We start from the raw sequence: 20,040 nt of genomic DNA, 5'->3' as shown, positions 1-20,040 counted from the left end.
CATCCTTAAACTCCTGGGCTCAAGTGATCTCCTCTCTCTTCAGCCTCCTGAGTAGCTGGGACTACAGGTGCATGCCAGCATGCCCAGCTGATATTTTAATTTTTTTGTAGAGATAGGGTCTCACTTTGTTGCCTAGGCTGGTCTTGAACTCTTAGCTTCAAGTGATCCTCTCACCTCAGCTTCCCAAAATGCTAGAGTTATAGCCATGAACCCCCACACCTGGCTATAAAGGGCTTTTGATCTCCCTGTGTGGTAGCTGTTTTCTTGTATCTTGAGGTCTTATTTGCAAATATCCAAAATGATGGATGACCAAGGTTTTCTTGTGACACAAGTCCTTATAGGACTGGACAAATCCTCCCATCTAAGTACTAACCAGGCCTGACCCTGCTTAGCTTCAGAGATTAGACGAGATTGGGTGTGTTCAGGATTGTATGGCCATAGACAAGGACTGCACAAATCCTACTGAGCTTCTTAATGACCAAACCATGCTGCAGAAGACCAGGATGAGGTCATGCCCTCACATGGCCCTGGTGCCCTTGGCTCTGCCACTTCCCACTCCCCTCTTTATGCTCAGCAAATGGAGTAGGCCAAGAACAGGGCCTCAGGAGTCAGGCAGCCTGGGGATCATAAATGGCATAGCCAGTTATTGGCTGGAAAAATTTGGGTGAATCAAGCTTCTCTAAACCTGAGTTTCCTTATCTATAAAATGGGATTGTTGTACATAAAATAATTCCCATAATTCACTAACCACAATTACCTGACTTTCAGAAAAGTGCTCACTAAATGACAAACACCGATACTAAAACCTCACATTCTTTTCACAGTAGAGCTTTTTGAAAGACTTATCTTCATGCTGTCTTTGTTTCAACTTACCCTTTGCTTTCTGCCTGCCCCTGAAATTGCATTCCCTAATTCTATATACTTACCCTCCCTTCCCCTATCCCCCACTGCCAAAACTACTGGATGATACTTTCTTTTCTTATTTGACTTTTCTTTCCTCTTTTGGCACTATTGGACACACAACAGTTTTTTGAAACCCTTTCATCCTTTGGTTCATCCCTTGAAACTGTTCTCTCCTGGAAGGTTTGAACATGGGGAGTACCATGACTAGATTGTTGCTTTAGAAAAATCACGCAATTTGGCACTGATCAGTTTAGAAAAAAGGAAATAAGAAAAATAACTCAAAAGCACACAACACAACAGTGCCTGGTACACACATAGTCAGAGAATTATTATTAATAATTTACAGAGAATTATTATTAACCTCTGTGTTCCACAGCATCCTGGCATAGCTCTGTAATCTCACCCATCCTACTGTGGTATTATCTTGTTTTCTTTGAAATAGACTCCTTGAAAGCAGAGACCTCGTACTCACTGATGTCTGGTTCCTGTTTACTTCTGGTGCCATGGGAGGATTATACTTCTCTTTGGGCAGTGCCATGTGACTTTCCTTGGATAGCAAAATGCAAGCAGAAGTCACTCCTAGGTGGAACACATTTACTTGCCAGTTGTTATGGACTGAATATGTCCCTCCAAAATTTATATGTTGAAGCCCTAACCCTCAGAGTGACTGTACTTGAAGATGGAGTCTTTAAGGAGGTGATAAAGGTTAAATGAGGTCATGAGGGTGGGGCCCTAATTCAGTAGTATTTGTGTCCTAATAAAGAGAGAAAGAGGTGCCAGATCTTTCTCTCTCTCTCCTTGCACAGAGAAGAAGCTATGTGAGGACACAGTGAGAAGAAGGCTGTCTACAAGCCAGGAAGAGGGCCCTCATTAGAGACCAACTCTGGTGGCACCTTGAGCTTGAACTTCTAGCCTCCAGAACTGTGACACAATAATTTTCTGTTGTTGAAGGCATCCAATCTGTGGTACTTTGTTATCGTAGCACACATTAATACACCAGTGTTCAACCCTTCAGTGTATTGTTCTCTTGCGTGGCAAATGTGAAATTGTGTATTGTTATGGAAATGCAATGCTGAGCTACTACCTGGGGAAAAGCAACCCTGGAGAGCCCCTAGATCTGCAGCAGACTTTAGATAAGCGATAAATGAAACATTATTGTCTAAAGATGTTGAGATTTTGGAGATTTGTTACTGCAGGAAAGCCTAGCTTATAGGACTAAAACAGAACTCTATCTCTAGAGCCTAATGCCAAATTTAGCAAATGTAAGACCTTAATTAATAAATGCAGTGGAAAGAACAAATGAATGAAGAGAGACCAGTAAAAATAAAAATGAGCAAAAAACAAAAGTGAAAACACAACAACAACAACAATAACAACAGAAAACTCCAAAACCCAGAAGGGCATTTCCTTATGTTTGGGTGTTGGTGTCCCCAACCAAATCTAATCTTGAATTCCCATGTGTTATGGGAGGGACCTGTTGGGAGGTGATTGGACTATGAGGGCAGGTCTTTCCCATGCTGTTCTCCTGATAGTGAATAAGTATTACAAGATCTGATAGTTTTAAAAAGAGGAGTTTCCCTGCACAAGTTCTTCTCTTGTCTGCTGCCATGTGAGACGTGCCTTTCACCTTCCACCATGATTGTAAGGCCTCCCCAGTCACATGGAACTGTAAGTCCAATAAAGCTCTTTCTTTTGTAAATGCCCAGTCTCGGGCATATATTTATCAGCAGCATGAGAATGGACTAATACAGTACATTGGTATCAGTAGAGTGGGGCGATGCTGAAAAGATACTTGAAAATGTGGAAGTGACTTTGGGCACTGCTGAAAATATACCCAAAAATGTGAAATTAGATAACAGGCAGAGGTTGGAACAGTTTGGAGGACTCAAAAGAAGACAGGAAAATGTGGGAAAGTTTGGAACTTCCTAGAGACTTGTTGAATGGCTTTGCCCAAAATGCTGATAGTGATATGGACAGTAAAGTCTAGGCTGAGGTGGTCTCAGATGGAGATGAGGAACTTGTCGGGAACTGGAGCGAAGATGACGCTTGTTATGTTTTAGCAAAGAGACTGGCAGCATTTTGCTCCTGACCTAGAGATCTGTGGAACTTTGAACTTCAGAGAGATGATTTAGGGTTCTGGTGGAAGAAATTTCTAAGCAGCAAAGCATTCAAGAGGTTACTTGGGTGCTGTTAAAGGCACTCAGTTTTATAAGGAAAGCTGAGCATAAAAGTTTGGAAAATTTGCAGCCTGACAATGTGATAGAAAAGAAAAACCCATTTTCTGAGGAGAAATTGAAGCCGGCTGAAGAAATCTGCATAAGTAATGAGGAGCCGAATGTTAATCCCCAAGACAATGGGGAAAATGTCTCCAGAGCATGTCAGAGGTCTTCACAGCAGCCCCTCCCATCACAGGCCCAAAGGCCCAGGAGAAAATTGTTTCATGGGCCAGGCCCAGGGTCCCTGTGCTGTGTGCAGTCTAGGGACTTGGTGCCCTGTGTCCCAGCGACTCCAGCCATGAGTAAAAGGTGCCAAACTACAACTCGGGTTGTTGCTTCAGAAGGTGGAAGCCCCAAGCCTTGGTGGCTTCCACATGGTGTTGAGCCTGCGGGCGCACGGAAGTCAAGAATTGAGGTTTGATAACCTCTGCCTAGATTTCAGAAGACGTATGGAAATGCCTGGATGCCCAGGCAAAGGTCTGCTGCAGGTGTGGGGCGCTCATGGAGAACCTCTGCTAGGGCAGTGCAGAAGGGAAATGTGGGATTGAAGCCCCCACACAGAGTCCCTACTTTGGCACCTCCTAGTGGAGCTGTGAGAAGAGGGTCACCATACTCCAGACCTCAGAATGGTAGATCCACTGACAACTTGCACTGTGAGCCTGGAGAAGCCACAGACACTCAACACTAGCCTATGAAAGCAGCCCGAAGGGAGGCTGTACCCTGCAAAGTCACAGGGGCATAGCTGCCCAAGACCATGGGAACCCACCCCTTGCATCAGCATGACCTGGATGTGAGACGTGGAGTCAAAAGAGATCATTTTGGAGCTTTAAGACTTGACTGTCCCACTGGATTTCAGATTTTCATAGGGCCTGTAGCCCCTTTGTTTTGGTCAATGTCTCCCATTTAGAATGGCTGTATTTATCCAATGCCTGTACCCCCATTGTATCTAGGAAGTAACTAACTTGCTTTTTTTTTTTTTTTTCCAGATTTTATTTTGTTTATTTACTTATTTTTTTAGACAGAGTCTCACTCTGTTGCCCAGGCTGGAGTGCAGTGGCACCATCATGGCTCACTGCAACTTCTGCCTCCCGGGTTCGAGCAATTCTTCTGTCTCAGCCTCCAAATAGCTGGGACTACAGGCTCGCATCACCATGTCTGGATAATTTTTGTATTTTTAGTAGAGATGAGGTTTCACCATGTTGGCTAGGCTGGTCTTGAACTCTTGACCTAAAGTGATCCACCCACCTTGGCCTCTCAAAGTGTTGGAATTACAGGCATGAACCACTGTGCCTGGCCAACTAACTTGCTTTTGATTTTACAGGCTCATAGGTGGAAGGGACTTCCTTTGTCTTGGATGAGACTTTGGACTGTGAACTTTTGAATTAATGCTGAAATGAGTTAAGCCTTTGGGGGACTGTTGGGAAGACATGGTTGGTTTTGAAATGTGAGGACGTGAGATTTGGGAGGGGCCAGGAGCGGAATGATATGGCTGTGTCCCCACTGAAATCTCATCTTGAATTTCCATGTGTCATGGGAGGGGCCTGGTGGGAGGTAATTGAATCGTTGGGGCAGGTCTTTCCCAAGCTGTTCTTGTGACAGTGAGTAAGTCTCACGAGATTTGATGTTTATTATAAAGGAGAGTTTTCCTGCTCAAGCTCTCTCTTTGCCTGCTGCCATCCACGTAAGATGTGACTTGTTCTTCCTCGCCTTTCACCATGATTGTAAAGCTTCCCCAGCCATGTAGAACTGTAAGTCCAATTAAACCTTTTCTTTTGTAAATTGCCCAGTCTTGGATATGTCTTTATTAGCAGTGTGAAAATGGACTAATGCAAAGTCTTTGCTTTGGCTGACTAGTTTAGTAGTAAATAATCTTTTATATTTCTATAGCATTTACCAAAGACTTGCATACCTATTACTCTGTGTGATCCTATACACCATTCTTAGAGCCAGGTACCTGGGGGAACTGTATCTCAGAAGTGTTACATGGTGGCAGAGTGAGAACTCAAACCCTGGTCTCCTGACTCCAGGTTCAGGTCTCTGTCCATTGTCCCTTAACGTCAAATAAGGCCAAACTTGTGGACTGTAGTTGCGTAGGCTGTCATCAATCAGCAGGGGTCCTGGCCACCGTGCACCTGTCTTGTGCCAAGCTAGCCTGCTCCTTGGCAAGAGAGGCTGGAACACATGTTCTAATAATGGAAATACTGGGATTCATGCCCAAAGGATGTCAACACACTCTCTCTCTCTCGTGTTTATATGCAGTTCTACACAAATTTCAGCAATACGTAAGTCCCTTAATGTGCACACATGTATAGTCATACACCCGTATTGATACATTTAAATACTCTTTTACTTATTCAGTTGTATTCATATGCACCCACATTCACATTCACATGCACATGCACATATACACACATAAACATGCCTACTCAAATGCAGATACATACTTAAATATCTTTTTATATATTCACAAATATCCACGTACAAATACCCAAAGAAAATAATACACTCCATGCACATTCGTTCTTAAGTACTTTCACATCTCCCACATATATGCAAACTGACGGATACATGTGTATTCATATGTACAGATTTCCACATATACAAATATAACACCCAGCCCCTGCTCCAGGAGTAGCTGGGACTACAAGCATGTGCCACCATGCCCGGCTAATTTTTTTTTTTCTTTTTAGTAGAGACAGGGTTTCACCATTTGCTCAGGCTGGTCTTGAACTCCTGGGCTCAAGCGATCTGCCCACCTCGGCCTCCCAAAGTGCTGGGATTATAGGTATGAGCCACTGTATGTGGCCTCCCTTGTATATTTCTGTTTCAACTTTTACCTTCCTCTTGCTGCACAGACTCAGAGAGAGTCCCAGAGAAGGTCAGATAAAGGACAGGCAGTCTCAGCCCTCTCCTTGTCAGGACTGGATAGAGACCCCTGTTGCTTTGCTGGCTGCCTCTCTGCTCTCAGGTCTGTTAGCTCCGGTGAATAAAGCCAGATCCTGGGAGGCAGGCAGTTAGGCCTGGGGACTCCAGCTGTTTATAGAGCTGCTATGCACTCCTGCTGTTTCTGGAGAACAAACACAGCCTGGAAAGTTTCTGACACCAGGACGATGTCCATATTACCTTGGACCCGTGGTACACACTAGCTCTTTGTGTGGTTGGAGAGGCAGAGCCCAGGCTGGAAGTCAGGGAGCCTGGGCTGACCGTGCCACTAATTAGCTGTGTGTGTGTGTGTGTCTATGGGCAAGTGCAATCCTCTCTCTGGCCTCCAGTTTCTATGTCTGTTCAAGCTCAAGTTCCCTTTTGTCTAATTCTCTGTGATAAAAGGAGACAAGGAAGGCCTGAGTAGTCCCAAACATTCAGGAATTAAATATTTACATTTGGCTTAGAAGACCATGCATTGAGTTCAAGTTCTACCCTTGCTACATATTAGGAAAATAACTTAACTTTTCTGATCCTCAGCTTTCTCATCTGTAAACTGGAGAAAACCTTTCCAACTTTATGGGGGTTGTTATCAAGCCTAAATTAGGTGGTGGATACAGAAGTGCTCTGTTCACTGCCTGGTGTGTAGCAGCATATAATAAGTTCTTCAAGAACAAGTTGTTTTTCTTGTTTTCATACTAATGTCAGTTTCCCAAAGATACTTTGAGTGACAAGAAAAGAGGCTTGGATGGGAGAGTCATCCAAAAGTTTTGATTGGTGGAATCCAGAGGGAAAAGAAGCTGAAGGGAGGGGAACTAGTGACCACTGCAGACAGCGTCAGACCGGTGTTTCTATCACACCTGTTTCATGCTGTGTGACCTTGCTCAAGTGACCTTACCATTCTAACCACCAGATTCTGTCTCCAGAAAACAGAGAGCCAGACTAGACAATTTCTTAAGTTTTTTTTTTTTTTGATTTGAGACTTTTCCCCCATATCATCTGTAAAGTAAGTTAAACACACAAATAATTAAGAAGCCAATGGAAAAAAATCATAGTACATAAGCCTTCATTTAACATCATCGACAGGTTATTGGGAACAGACTTTACGTGAAATGACATACAGCAGTTTATCAAATAATGTTGTTTTGTTATAATGTTGACGAGAAAATTGGTTGTGTTATAGTCATTTCGTTGAAAGTTGCAGGTTGTAAGAACCTATTGGTGATGTTAAGTGAGATCTTACTAGATTATGAAATGTGCAAGCTTGGAAATAGCACCCTCTGCCCTACTTTGGATTAACTTTAATAAATAGGGAGAAAACTGTGTCATTTATGGTCTACCTTCAAGGCAGCACATCATAACTGATCCTTCATTTCCTGTCAGAAGATTATTTCTACTCCAGGGGACCATCTCCTCTAGGGTCCTTTGTTGATTATCTCCATTATCATTACTTACTATTTTCTCTTGAGGGGAGCTGGGCATGGCATGATATTGGGTTGGGTTTCCACTTTTGATGCACTTAGACTGTTGCTTACATGTACTTTGTAGGTCCTGGTCCTCCAGTTTCTTTAGTTTGTGCTCTTTGGAGTTCGAGCAGTGTGGCACGGAACAAACACTTATCTATAGGTTATGAGAACTGGATCTTAATCCTTGCACAGTCACTAAGTAGCTTTGTGATAGGATCTGTACAGATCTCCATTTCCTCAGTTGTAAAAGGGGAAACATAGCATGCCTACTTTACAGAGTGGTTGTAAGACTACATATTTGGTGAAGGAATCACATGAGAGTGTGAAAGTGAAAATGTGCTGAAAATGATAAATGGCATGTAACAATAGCTGGCTCATTGCATGTGCACTTTGTGTCAGGCACTGTGCTTTGCACTTTCCATGCTTTATCTCTTAATACTCACAGCAGGTCATAAGGTGGATGCTACCGGCATCCCTATTTTTAACAGATGAGAAAGCCAACTTTAAAATACCTTGGCCAAGATCACAGAGCTGAGCCTCAAATTTTCTCTGGGCATTGAAGACTGTGTCTAATTACTCTGCTACACTGTTTCTGTAGAAAGCAAAATGCAGCAGAAGTGAAGTCTGGAAAGGCAGTCAGAAGATGTGGGGTGGGAAATGGGGGGTGAGGGTTGTGGGAGTGGGGGTGGAGAGGAGAGGAGGAAGAAACCAAGGCTCAGAGAAGTCTAAGGATTGTTCAAGATTACACAGGAAATCATCAATGATAATGTTGGGACTGCAGTGTCCAGAGTCTCCATCATCATCACCATCATAAAAAATGTTTCATGAGCCTTTACAAAGCATATACAATGATAAACATTTTTCTAGGCTGGGAATGGTGGCTCATATCTGCAATCCCGGTGGCTCACATCTGCAGTCCCAACACTTTGGGAGGCTGAGGTGGGTGGATCACATGAGGCCAGGAGTTCGAGACCAGCCTGGATGACATGGCAAAACTCCATCTCTATTAAAAATACAAAAATTAGCTGCGCCTGGTGGTGCATGTCTGTAATCCCAGCTACTCAGGAGGCTGAGGCACAAGAATTGCTTGAACCCAGGAGGCGGAGGTTGCAGTGAGCCGAGATCATACCACTGCACTCCAGCCTGGGCAACAGGGTGAAACTCTGTCTCAAAACAAAACAAAACAAAACAAAACAAAACAAAACAAAACCAAACAAAACCAACCAAACCATTTTCCTCTACAAACTACACATAATAACTTAATGATATCAGTATGTTAATTACTATTGGGATTTTACAGATGAAGAAACTGAGGCTTAAAGACGTGAAGCAAATAAGCTCCTCGCAGACAGAGTGAGCTCCGTGTATGTGACTCCAGAGCTGGGCTTTTAGTCACCACAGGAAGTAAGGCTATATCTTTCTTTTTTAGGAATCTGTTTGAAGGAATTAGGTCTGTGTTTGGTCATTATTGGGAAATGAGTGCAGATATGTGCACTTGTCCTCAAATAACCAGATCCTTTACAGAACCAGGTGGTCCACTCCCTGACTTGGCTTGATAACCATTTACCATTGAGGAAAAAGAGTGGAAGTGTCAACATTTACTGTACATATTATGATTAATACAAATGTCAACATGCTTCTGATCTTGGAGGAGGGGAAGAAAAGCAGAGGGGCTCATTAAGAGTGCTTGTAAGACATCCATTCAAAGGTGAAAAAAACGTGGCTATTTATTTGACCTGGATATCCAGTGAAAAGCACCCATGTTTGTTAGCACCTAGCTAACAAGTGGAACCATCTCCATTTGGAGATATGAGGCCTGTTACTTTAGGGAGTTTCACCAGTTGTCCTCTGAATGTGGGCATGATCTTCTTGACCATATCAAGACAGGCCTGTTTGCAAAAGGACAGCTTCTAGACCATTTGCCACCTCATCTTGAACTCAGTGATTTTTGCCAGTCTGGGACCGAAAGGTTGGATGTAATCCCCATAAAGGCTGAGGACCAAATACTGGTTTTAAATGATAAGCAATATAATTGATTTGGTTTATTTATTTAAAAAAAACTGTTGAGTATCTGTTATTCAATCACTGTGCTAGCTGCTGAGGTTCCCACAGGAAATGAGACAAGATACCAGCCCCCAAAGAACTTATGGTATAGTGACAGGAGGGACACATAAGCAAGTTGGTACAGTGGTAATTGTAAGTGGCAAGTGCTATTGTGGAAATTGTAAAATGTGTCATGGGAATGGACAGAAGGGACCTATCCCAGCCTTGGGTGAAGGGCACACATGAACTCACACACATGACGTACATGTTAGAGTGGGGAGGCTTTCTGTGGAAATAATTCTAAGCTGAGTCTTAAAGGAGAATAGGAATTGGCAAGGGAAAGGAGGCTGGAGTGGGTGCTCTGGGCAGTGGCCTAGCAGCAATCACCAGAAGCCTGTAAAGCAGAGAGTGAGGGACAACCTGGCTAGAGAGCTGTAAGCAATCGGTGCAGCTAGAATATGCAGCGGGAGAGGGAGGAGATGGAGCAGGGTTATTCACAGGGAGCCTCCTCAGCTTTGCAAAAGAATTTGGGTTTAACACTGAGGGTGATGCGGGAGCCATAGGAAGGATTTAAATCGGGGCAGTGGAGTGGTTAGATTTGTGTTTTGGAAAGGCTAGTATGGGAAAAAGTAGACTGGAAGGGGGCAAGTTGGAAGCCAACGAAAACCCTTTACAGTCACGTAAGCAAGCCACGATGGAAGCCTGAACTAGATTAGGGGTGGGTGGATGTCCAGAAATTGATAGGTTAGAGTTAACTTTAGGCTGCCCTGATTATTTTTTTTCACAAGCTAGATCACTTCCTTAACATAAGTACAATTGACTTTTCTGTTGAAAAAGCAAAAAGCAAAAAAGTCTGAGAAAAGTTTTAAAATACCATTATACTTATTCATAATTACTAATGTAATATTCACCCCTTGCAGACATTTGAAAATATATAAATACTATAGGAAGAAAATAAAATTATTCATAAGCTTATAATTCAGAGATAATCACTGTCACAATTTTGGTATTTTTTTCCTAGGCATTTCTTCTAGTGTAATGGATTTATTTTAAATTTTTTACTGTGAAAAGTTTTAAATATATTCAACAGTAGAGGAAATGTACAATTAACCCAATATACCCATTTCAGCTTCTATAACCAGCAGTCTTCTGCCATTCTGCAGTTGAATGTTAAACTTAAAAACAGGTCTTCACATTTTCTTTTACTCTAAAAATTTGACTTGTATAATTTTGTTCTTGTAATCCTGGGTGTTTGGCAGGTTACCCTGCTAGCTCTTTGGCAATTTTCAGATGTTATATATTCACTCAAAACATTTAATGTGACAGTAAAGACATCCAAGCCTCATGGTATACCACTGGAGACTTGAAAAAAACCCAGCTGATTCCCCACCTCCTTGATGGAGACCAATGCAGAGGATAAATATTTCATGGAGAGATATCCCCAGCAGGAACTAACAGCTTGTGTTTTGACTACTCACCATGGTTGTCTCAGCAATGGAACCAAAGCTGTTGATGAAAATGTTGCAGCTCACGTTCACTGGGGGACCTGCCAATCAAGAGAGATTCCTGCTTAACCCCATGGCCATGGAAGAACCCACAGGGTAGGACTCATTCCCAGAACACTGACTTCTGGAATGGATTGCCTTTGGTGGAGGAGATCCTTGCTTACTCTCCACCCCACCCCCAAGCACCTGGGATTCCCAGCTACCATTTAACATCTCTATGCCAGATTTCCTGGTCCCCAAGTGAGCACCAGGTACAGAACACCAGAGGCTGAGCTGAAATGTACTTTCATTAACACAGGATAATTCATCATCCGCCATATGGTTGAAATTCCTTCCCCAAGTCCCATCGGCTGCCTTTCAGCCACAAATTAGTGGCTGAAATATATTTATGGCTACAACATTTGGAGGCCATCTTGGGAATTACAAGGAACAGCAAGCTCCTTGCCTTGAACTTATGAACCAAGAATGCTTGTCTGAAAGGCATTGATGGGAATTACCAGCTGAGGAATTCAGAAGGAACCTCTGGGGAAGTCCACAGACTTTGTTAAATACTTTTCGAGCAAGTCTTCTGAATCCTACTGCAAAGCGTAGGAAAGAAATGGTGGCTTATTCACTGCTTTGCTATCTCATTGCTAGAGGAAATGTTGTCTCATTGAAGCCCAATCTCTTCACTTTATACTATTAATTATAGCAGTTGCCATTTACTAAACATTACAGGGATTACTGCTGTGCTGAGAGTATTATTAACATCATTTCATTTCATCCTCTCAGCAACTCTAGGAGAAGGTATGGTTATTACCTTCATTTTACAGAAGAGAAAACAGAGGCTCAGAAAGGTTATTTGTTCATGGCTACATAACTAGTAAATGGGTGTGTCAGAGTTTGAGTTCAGATTTGTCTAACTCCAAGGGTGCTCATCTTAATGGTTATTCTGCAGGAAACAGGTTTAGAGGAAGGAAGGGGCATGGTCACGATCACACAGACAGTGGCAGAGTCCAGAATTTTCAGCAAGGGGTTTCCAAATAAGCTGACAAAAAGGGCTGACATAAAATAACCAAAGAAAAATGTGAGACCATGGGTAAGAGTGGTAAAAGCAGCAGGAGTCCAGGCAAGAGAAGTTCTGGAGAATGAGGCAGGAAAGACCTCAGAAAGATGATGACCTGGAGATGACTTTGAAGGTGAATAGGACTTGGATAAATGGTCACAGCCCTTCACATGAAGATTGTAATTTGCAATTTGTGATTTTCTTTTCAGGTCCACTTTCTTGATTCCTATGAGGTACTGAGGTAGCCAGGGCAGAATATTTTTTCCTACTTGACAAAGGTAGCACCAAGAGTTTTAGTAACTCACCTAGGCTCATTCAACTAACAAGTGGTAGAACCAGGACTTGAACCAAAGTTTTCTTATTGTGGAAAGAAGAAAGTAGATATGTCCTTATGCCCTCTGGTACCCATTGCATTCTGTCCCTCTTGAAAAAGTAGCCTAAGCATTTTGCTCAACCTAAGCTAGGATCAGAATTCTTGGCATATAGGAGGGGACTCAGTCTTGGGATGAGAATCTAGGTTTTTCCTTCAAGGGATTATCAGTATCTCTGGGTTTTGGACATAACTCCAGCACTCACTGGTTGTTTGACCTTGGCAATGCCTTTTCTCTGTCCTGGGTCTCAATTTCCTCATCAGTCTGGAGAGAGAGTAGCTCTTGATCTAGGCAGTCATTCTCAGCTCAGTGGTGTGGAATTCCTTTATGGAAGCTATCCATTTGCATTTCAGGGTTGTAAGATTTTAGGGCTGGAAGGTTTCTTAAAGGTCACCTCATCAATTTCTCCCCAAACTGAAGTGCAGACAGGGTTATCTGCAGTAGAATCATCTGGGAACCTGTTAAACTACAGATTCTTTGGCCCAACCCCATACTAGGTGAAACCGAATCTCTGGAGGTTAGCCCAAGCATCTAGTGTTCAGAGAGCTACCTGGGTGAGTCTCATGTACAGCAGGTTTGGGGACCACTGCTGTAGACCAGCTACCCATTCAAGGCTGAGCGCCTGAATACTTCCAGCAGTGGGAAACTCATTTTTTTCTTGAGTAGCCCTTTCCATAGTTGGATAGCTCTGTCTGCTAAAATTTTTTTCCTTGTGCTGAGTGGAAGTCTGCCTCCTTGTCACTTCCACCTAAACAAAGGTCAGGTGGAAAAAACTTGAATGGCCAGAATTTTTCTCCTTCATTTAGACTCAGACCCAGGTTTTTTTTTTGTTGTTGCCTCATGCCATTAAGATACCCCAAGGAGTTACTGCCTATGCCTTGAAATGATGTGCACAGAGTTCCCATCCAGTCCCTGCAAGTGTCTGGCACTGTGACTCCAATATAAATTAGTTTCTGATTTATGTGTGTGAGAGGGCGCCGGCCAAAAGGATCCTATGGGGAAGTGCAGTTCATTGAAATAAATCTGAAATTAAATTATCCTGGAGAAAATTACAATTCAGCTATTGGCAGCAGGATAATGTATATATTTCATTAAATATTAAAGTTTAATTTTGCTTTTTTTTTGTATGTATTTGCATTGGACTGTACCCCTGATCCTAGGAGCCATTATAATACACAAAGTCATAAAGAAGACACAGAGTAACAGAGCTGGAATGGCCTAGTCCTGCTGGATCATTTTACAGATGCAGAAACAGAGGCTGAGATACAGTAAGTGTCTCATTCGGGGTCATGCCTGGCAGGTAAGTAGAGGGAGGACTGGAATGCTGTTTTAGTGCCCTTTACTTCCACCTCACAGTTTCTTTGCCATTGTACTCTGCAGAGTGTGCTTGGTATTCCCGGCTACCCATGTTTTCACGAGAGTCAGGAGCAGGGAAAATTTCTAGCACTTAAGGCAGCTGCTGAGTGATGGATCCCTCCGTAGAGTTTTTAAACGATGCCAACCTCTTTCTATCATGTTGGAGTCATAGGGGCCCTGATCCTCAGTGGCCTTTTCAGGAGCTCTATGGTTTGTGTGGGGTTTTGGGGAATCTGATTTGTGTCGGTGGAAACAGGAAAGGCATCAAAGGGCTCAGGGGCAGAAAATCCTCTCGGCAAGTTTTCAGGCCTCAGCACAAAGGAGGGCAGAGAAAACTTCTTAGCTCCTGCGGTGGGGCTCCAGGAAGCTGCACCTCATTCTCAGTCAGGTGGGGGTCGAGGGAGTTAAGGCTAGTGCAGGGTTGGGAGGGGCCTAAAAGATGAACTAGTTCTGTAGATATTGGGCCCAAGTGTTCTGAGTAAGGTTCTCAGAGTGGGAAGGTTGAAAGGGCCTTGATTCAGTGGTCAGGATAAAATTTTATTTCTTAAAAGCGTCCACTGCTAAGTAAGTAAATAAATAAATGAACAAACAAATAAATAAATCACTATTATTAGAAAAAGAATTAAGTTAGAGTAACTGGGTTCAAGTCTCTGGTTTTGACAGCATGACTTGAAAAAGTCACTTAACTACTCTAAGCCCTAGCATATTTGTGGGCTCATTTATTTATTTATTCATTCACTTATGAAGGTTTATTGGGGCTTTTCTATGTGTCAAGTACAGTGCTATGCACAAAGAATAACTAATACATAAACTCTGGATGCACCCACATTCAACAATTGAAATGAGTTCCTCTCTCAGAGCAAGACCATGGCGCCTCTACATAGGATGGAGTTCTGAGAGAGCCCACCAGGGGGCGTGGTGGACTGGAATTCCTAAAAGCAGCGAGGGACAGAGGATGCAACCTGGTTGTCAAGGGCCCTAACCAGTTCTTGGAAGTGTTTGATTTGGCCGACAATGTTTTTAAAAGAGGTGATTTAGTTGTCAATTTGCAAGATTTCAGATAAAACTTCAGACTCAAGTCTTGTATTGGAAGGCTTGGCTGTACAGGGTCTGCATTCCTGCCTGATAGCCATCAACAAGAGCTGAGAAGTGGCTACCCTTAGATAAGCCCTATGTTTTCTGATTTTATTTTCTTATCTCCACCCTGCTTCATTCATATACTATAGTTGTCTTGCCCCTCTAGGTATCAGAGATTGTGACCCTGGTGAAGGCTTGAGCTGAGTGTGCTGGGGGCAGCAACCTTGTTCTTGACTTACCTGTCCTTGGGGTTATGCTAACAATGCTGGAAGCTATGGCCTCAGGAACAAGGTGCAGGGTGAGTGAAGGAGCCTTGAGGTAAATGGGGGATAGTGGGCCCAAACAGAGACCTGGGTGCATCTCCCAGAACATTTTCTATTTGCAGAGTTGTGCGGAGCAAGCACTCTGAGAAGGGGACTTGAGAGCAGGGGGCAAAGTGAGCAAATATTAGGAAGCTGTTACCAGCTGTCACATGCCTTGTTTAGTCTTGAACTTGAGCCAAAGGAACAGTGAGGAAGGGCACCTGAAATCAAGGCTTGTCTAGGAAGCTGGCTGCAGGTCCTTGGAATAGGATTTTTGCAAGGGTGCTGGGAGGAAAGTCAGAGTGCATAGGCTCCCAAGGAGGTCCTTAAGACTGCACCTGCAGGGTTCTGCTTGGCAGTTTGAGATGGCTGCAACCTCCTGAGGCATCAGTAAACAAAGGGAACTAGTCTCTTGGTTATAGACAATAAGTTCCCATAGGATTGTGAGAGGTAAAAGAACCTTTTCAGATCATCTGGAGTAGAGTTTGTGAACTGGCAACCCATAGGGCATATGTGGGTCACAAACATGTTTTATTTGAATTTACCTGTTTTAGGAATTAGGAAGTCTTATAGAGATCTCGGTATCTGGCTCTTCTTGGAATACTTGATGCTCTGGCAACATGGGGCCTACATTTCTGCAGGACAACTGCAGACTGGGGCTAAGGAGAGGCTGCCCCTGTAGAGGAGCCTGTACCTCTATTTCTTCATAGTCTCCACCACTCCCTATTGTCTTACTCTTGGTTTGCCCCACTGATTTAAGTTATCAACCCTGGAAGGCATTTGAAATCATGACTCTGATTTAGACTAAAATTTTTCAAAATTATTTATTAGCCCACGGGAAACTTTCAGCTGAAGAATTTTAGTTGGGACCCCATTATTGAAAATAAAAGTGGAGCTGCTTGGGGAGGAGCAGCGTGGGCTTGCTCATCATGTCCTCTGCTTCTCCTTTGGGGGCACCTGCTGGAAGCCTGAAAGCTCCGTGAAGCATATGTTTAAAAGCTGCCGAAGTAATCAAGCCCATCACTGCACAGATGAAGAAACTGAGGCCCAAAGAAAGGGAGAGACTCATCATCTAAGCTCAGAGAATAAACTCGAGCCCAAACTTGAACCCATTTCTCCATGTTCCATGTTTATCCTTCTTCCCATTATACAAGAGGTAGCAGATAGTTTTTAATTCACTTTTGGACTCCTGGAAACCAGAGGTGCTGTTAAATTGAGTCCTCTGAGGCTTTGTCTGGGCTTGGTGGGAGAGAAGACTGAATTGATTAAGAATGTCTGCCTTGGGTAGAGGAAAGAGTCATGAGATTCACACTGTGTATTTACCATCTGCATGCAATACTATGCAGCTTTAATCTGGGAAAACATTTCCCTGTGGGTCTGGAAGGAATGTTTTCTCTACCTTTAAAATTGGGCCTGATCCTGGCATCATATCCGGAGGTTCTCCCCATTAACTTATCCAGGAAATCCGAGGGTGACATAGGCTTGGGTGCGGAGCGAGCAGCTTCAGCCTCCTTAGAAGCAGCAAGGCTAAGGAGGAAGAGAGGAAAGCAAAAGGTTAATGATGGCTCTTTCTCATACTGTGATCAGATCCCAGCCTTGTCCAACCTCTGTAGAACCACAAGAGTGTTCTTAGCTGGAGAAATGAGTAATATGGGTCCTTAATGAGGTAAGGCCCTGGTTAAATTGTTTACCCAGCCCAAATATCAGCCAGCATGGTATCCTGGCAGGCAGCCAAGTGTCTGATTGATGCTGAGAAGTCACTGACATTTTTAGTGCTTCATCTCTGGGATTTTGAGTAACCACACTTGGCAGCTGGGTGTCCCTGGGAGAGAAGAGTGAAGGGTTAGTCTTTTAGTAGACCTAACCCTGTGTTGGGCAACTGCACTCTCGCAGGTCCATGGAGCCACACAGACAGAAAGGATGTTAGAGATCAAATAATTTACCATTTCCTCAAGGTTTATTTTCAGAATCAGAGTCACCAATTTTTTAAAAATTTGCAAAGTCAGATGCATTCTGGAACACAAATTTTATCAGGCATTTTTACCTCAAGTCTCCTCAGAAGCTTTGACAAGCTTATGTGCTTGTACTTATGGGATCACTGTCTCAAGAAACACATACTTCAGAAAATCTCACTTGGGAAATTGAGGCCCAGTTAGCAGAAGGGACTGACGTAGGACCCAGAGTAAATCGGTAGTAGCCTACTTCACTGTATCGAGAGTTAGGTGATTAGAAATCAGACTGTGGGGATGCATCACACTGTTTCTGTCACCCCTCTCCCACCCCACACCCGTTCAACAAAGTGGCTTTAGGGCCCCATTCATACCACAGTATGAATTACTCATGTATTAAGAACATGACCCTCCCTCTGCCAAACTCTTTATTTATTTATTTAATTTTAAGTTCTGGGATACATGTGCAGAATGTGTAGGTTTGTTACATAGGTATACATTTGCCATGGTGGTTTGCTGCACCTATCAACCTGTCATCTAGGTTGTAAGGCCCTCTTGCATTAGGTATTTGTCCTAATGCTCTCCCTTCCCTTGCTCCCCACCACCCGACAGGCCCTGGTGTGTGATGTTCTCTTCCCTGTGTCCATGTGTTCTCATTGTTCAACTCCCACTTATGAGTGAGAACATGAGGTGCTTGGTTTTCTGTTCCTGTGTTAGTTTGCTGAGAATGATGGTTTCCAGCTTCATCCATGTCCCTGAAAAGGACATGAACTCATTCTTTTTTATGTCTGCATAGTATTCCATGGTGTATATGTGCCACATTTTCTTTATCCAGTCTATCATTGATGAACATTTGGGTTGGTTCCAAGTCTTTGCTATTGTAAATAGTGCTGCAGTAAACATACATGTGCATGTGTCTTTGTAGTAGAATGATTTATAATCCTTTGGGGTATGTATACCCAGTAATGGGATTGCTGGGTCAAATGGTATTTCTGGTTCTAGATCCTTGGGGAATTGCCACGCTAAACTCTTAAAGCATATAGATTTCAATAAGAGTCAATGTTGAAGTCTCAAATTAGTGAAGAACACTAATTTGGGTTGTTTTGGGCAACTGAGCTTTCCTAGTACTGAAATTATATCCAGGAGATAGTTAGGAGCCATGAGCAGCACTGACATGTGCTTGTGGGACTGGGATGTTGGAGGAAATGCATAGAGATATGAATGTATGTGTGTGTCTGTGTGTGTGTGTGTAAGGTGGAAGCTTCTGTCACCTAGCCAAGCAGCGCATAATGTTCCCCAAGGATTTGTACTCAACCTGTCTTGTTCTTCCTCTCGGCTTGTTTTCTGGTCTCATCAGTTGTAACTGTTTAAGCAATCAATTAATAATGGATGACTCTCAAATCTGTCATCACCCTGGCCTCTTCCTTAAAACCCCCTTCCTAATTTGAAAACACCTGTGGGACACGTTTATCTCAATGTTCTGCCAGTGTCTCAAATTCATCTCCTAAACTGAACTCTACAGCTTCCTTCCCAGACTTGCTCCTCTAAATCAGTTTCCCCAGATGACGTCAATATACTTCCGCTCTCTAGGATTAGAAGCCTCAGAGCCGTCTTGTCTCCTTGCTCCTCCACCCCTCCCAACACCCATAAACTCACTCACCAGGTGCTGATGTAGTTATTTGTGTTTGTGTTTTAAGAGCAGGAGTCATGGTGGTTTTATTTATTATTTGTTTGTTTGTTCTTTCATTCCCCACTGTGTCTACCATGGTGTCTCATACTTAATTGGTGCTCAGTAATTGCACAGCGAATGAATGAATGAATAATGTGCTACTTTAATTAATCAAATATCCTGGCTAGTAAAAAGTGTTCATAAATATTTATACATGGATTAACAATTTTAAAATAATTAGACTATTATACACAGTAATGGAAAATACTGAAAGCAATCTGGTATTGCTTTGAAGATTCGGAGGGTATTCTAGGACTCTTTAGACACTCTTACTATTGCTTAATAATCTGAAGATCCTTACTCATATCCTGGGGAGCTAATTTTGATGGACAGGGTGAGGAACAAATGCGCTTTAGTTTCTTTGTGTGCGTCTATGGATGTAGGTGAGTTTGTGTGATGTGGGCAGGTTTCTAGGTATGACTGTATACACGTGTTATGTATACAGATGGATGGATGTGTATGGATGTATGTGGGGACTAGAGTGTGCATGGGGGTGTTTGCAGATGCATAGTGAATTAGGTCACATAGGTTTGTATCTGCAAAATGTGAATTTCTGTGTTCGTGTGTATGTATGTCAAGTATCGCATTTAGTATGGGCATTTTTTGTGTGTATATGTGAGGTGTCTGTATGTGAGCTGTATATATACATGGGATATAGGCTGTGAATGTGTAAAATGCTTCTGTAGATGTATGTCTGTGATGTGCATATTGCATGTGTTTATTTTTGAAATGTACTGTGAAACATAATATAGAATAATGCAAAAGAGTGAAAAGAACAGATGATTTGGAATTCATCCTGTTTTAGTCATTTATTAGCTGTGTTACCTTGGGAAAGTTACTTAACCTGTCTGAGGAGCTTTAGTTTTCTTACCTGTCAAATGAGTTTTGCACAAGGAATAACTGAGGTAGCATAGTTAAAAATACCTAGGACTGCTCTTAGAACACAGCAAGTGCTCGATACATTGTTTTTCTCTTTGCGGCATGGGGTGTGTGTGTGTGTGTGTGTGTGTGTGTGTGTGTGTGTTTGAAGCAGTTCAGAGTGGGTCTGGGGCTGCTCCTTGTCTCACAGTGCTTTCAGCTGCACCGTGGAGCCCACATGGCTGGAAAGCCCTCCCAGATGCTTCCTATGGCCCACAGTTGGGGCCACAGTCCATTC

The 20,040-nt window shown here is 43.0% G+C and overlaps 1 protein-coding gene across 4 annotated transcripts in view; it reads right to left on the bottom strand.

The window, feature by feature from the left end:
• Positions 1-20,040, bottom strand: part of GLRA1 (glycine receptor alpha 1) — a 99,688-nt gene that overhangs the window by 50,968 nt on the left and 28,680 nt on the right. For 3 of the 4 annotated variants that reach the window (XM_017875724.1, XM_017875723.1, XM_017875727.1), the window contains exons 2-3: positions 16,606-16,733; positions 11,029-11,096 (exon numbers count right to left, since the gene is read on the bottom strand). In XM_017875724.1, coding sequence (XP_017731213.1) covers positions 11,029-11,096; positions 16,606-16,733 — 196 coding nt within the window. The remainder of the gene's footprint in view (positions 1-11,028; positions 11,097-16,605; positions 16,734-20,040) is intronic. The other variant, XM_017875725.1, reaches the window with a different exon arrangement.

This window comes from Rhinopithecus bieti, unplaced genomic scaffold, assembly GCF_001698545.2.
Source record: "Rhinopithecus bieti isolate Rb0 unplaced genomic scaffold, ASM169854v2 scaffold_7673, whole genome shotgun sequence".
Taxonomy (NCBI): Eukaryota; Metazoa; Chordata; class Mammalia; order Primates; family Cercopithecidae; genus Rhinopithecus; species Rhinopithecus bieti.
Note: the sequence above shows the minus strand (reverse complement) of the source record. Positions and strands in the feature narration are given on the sequence as shown.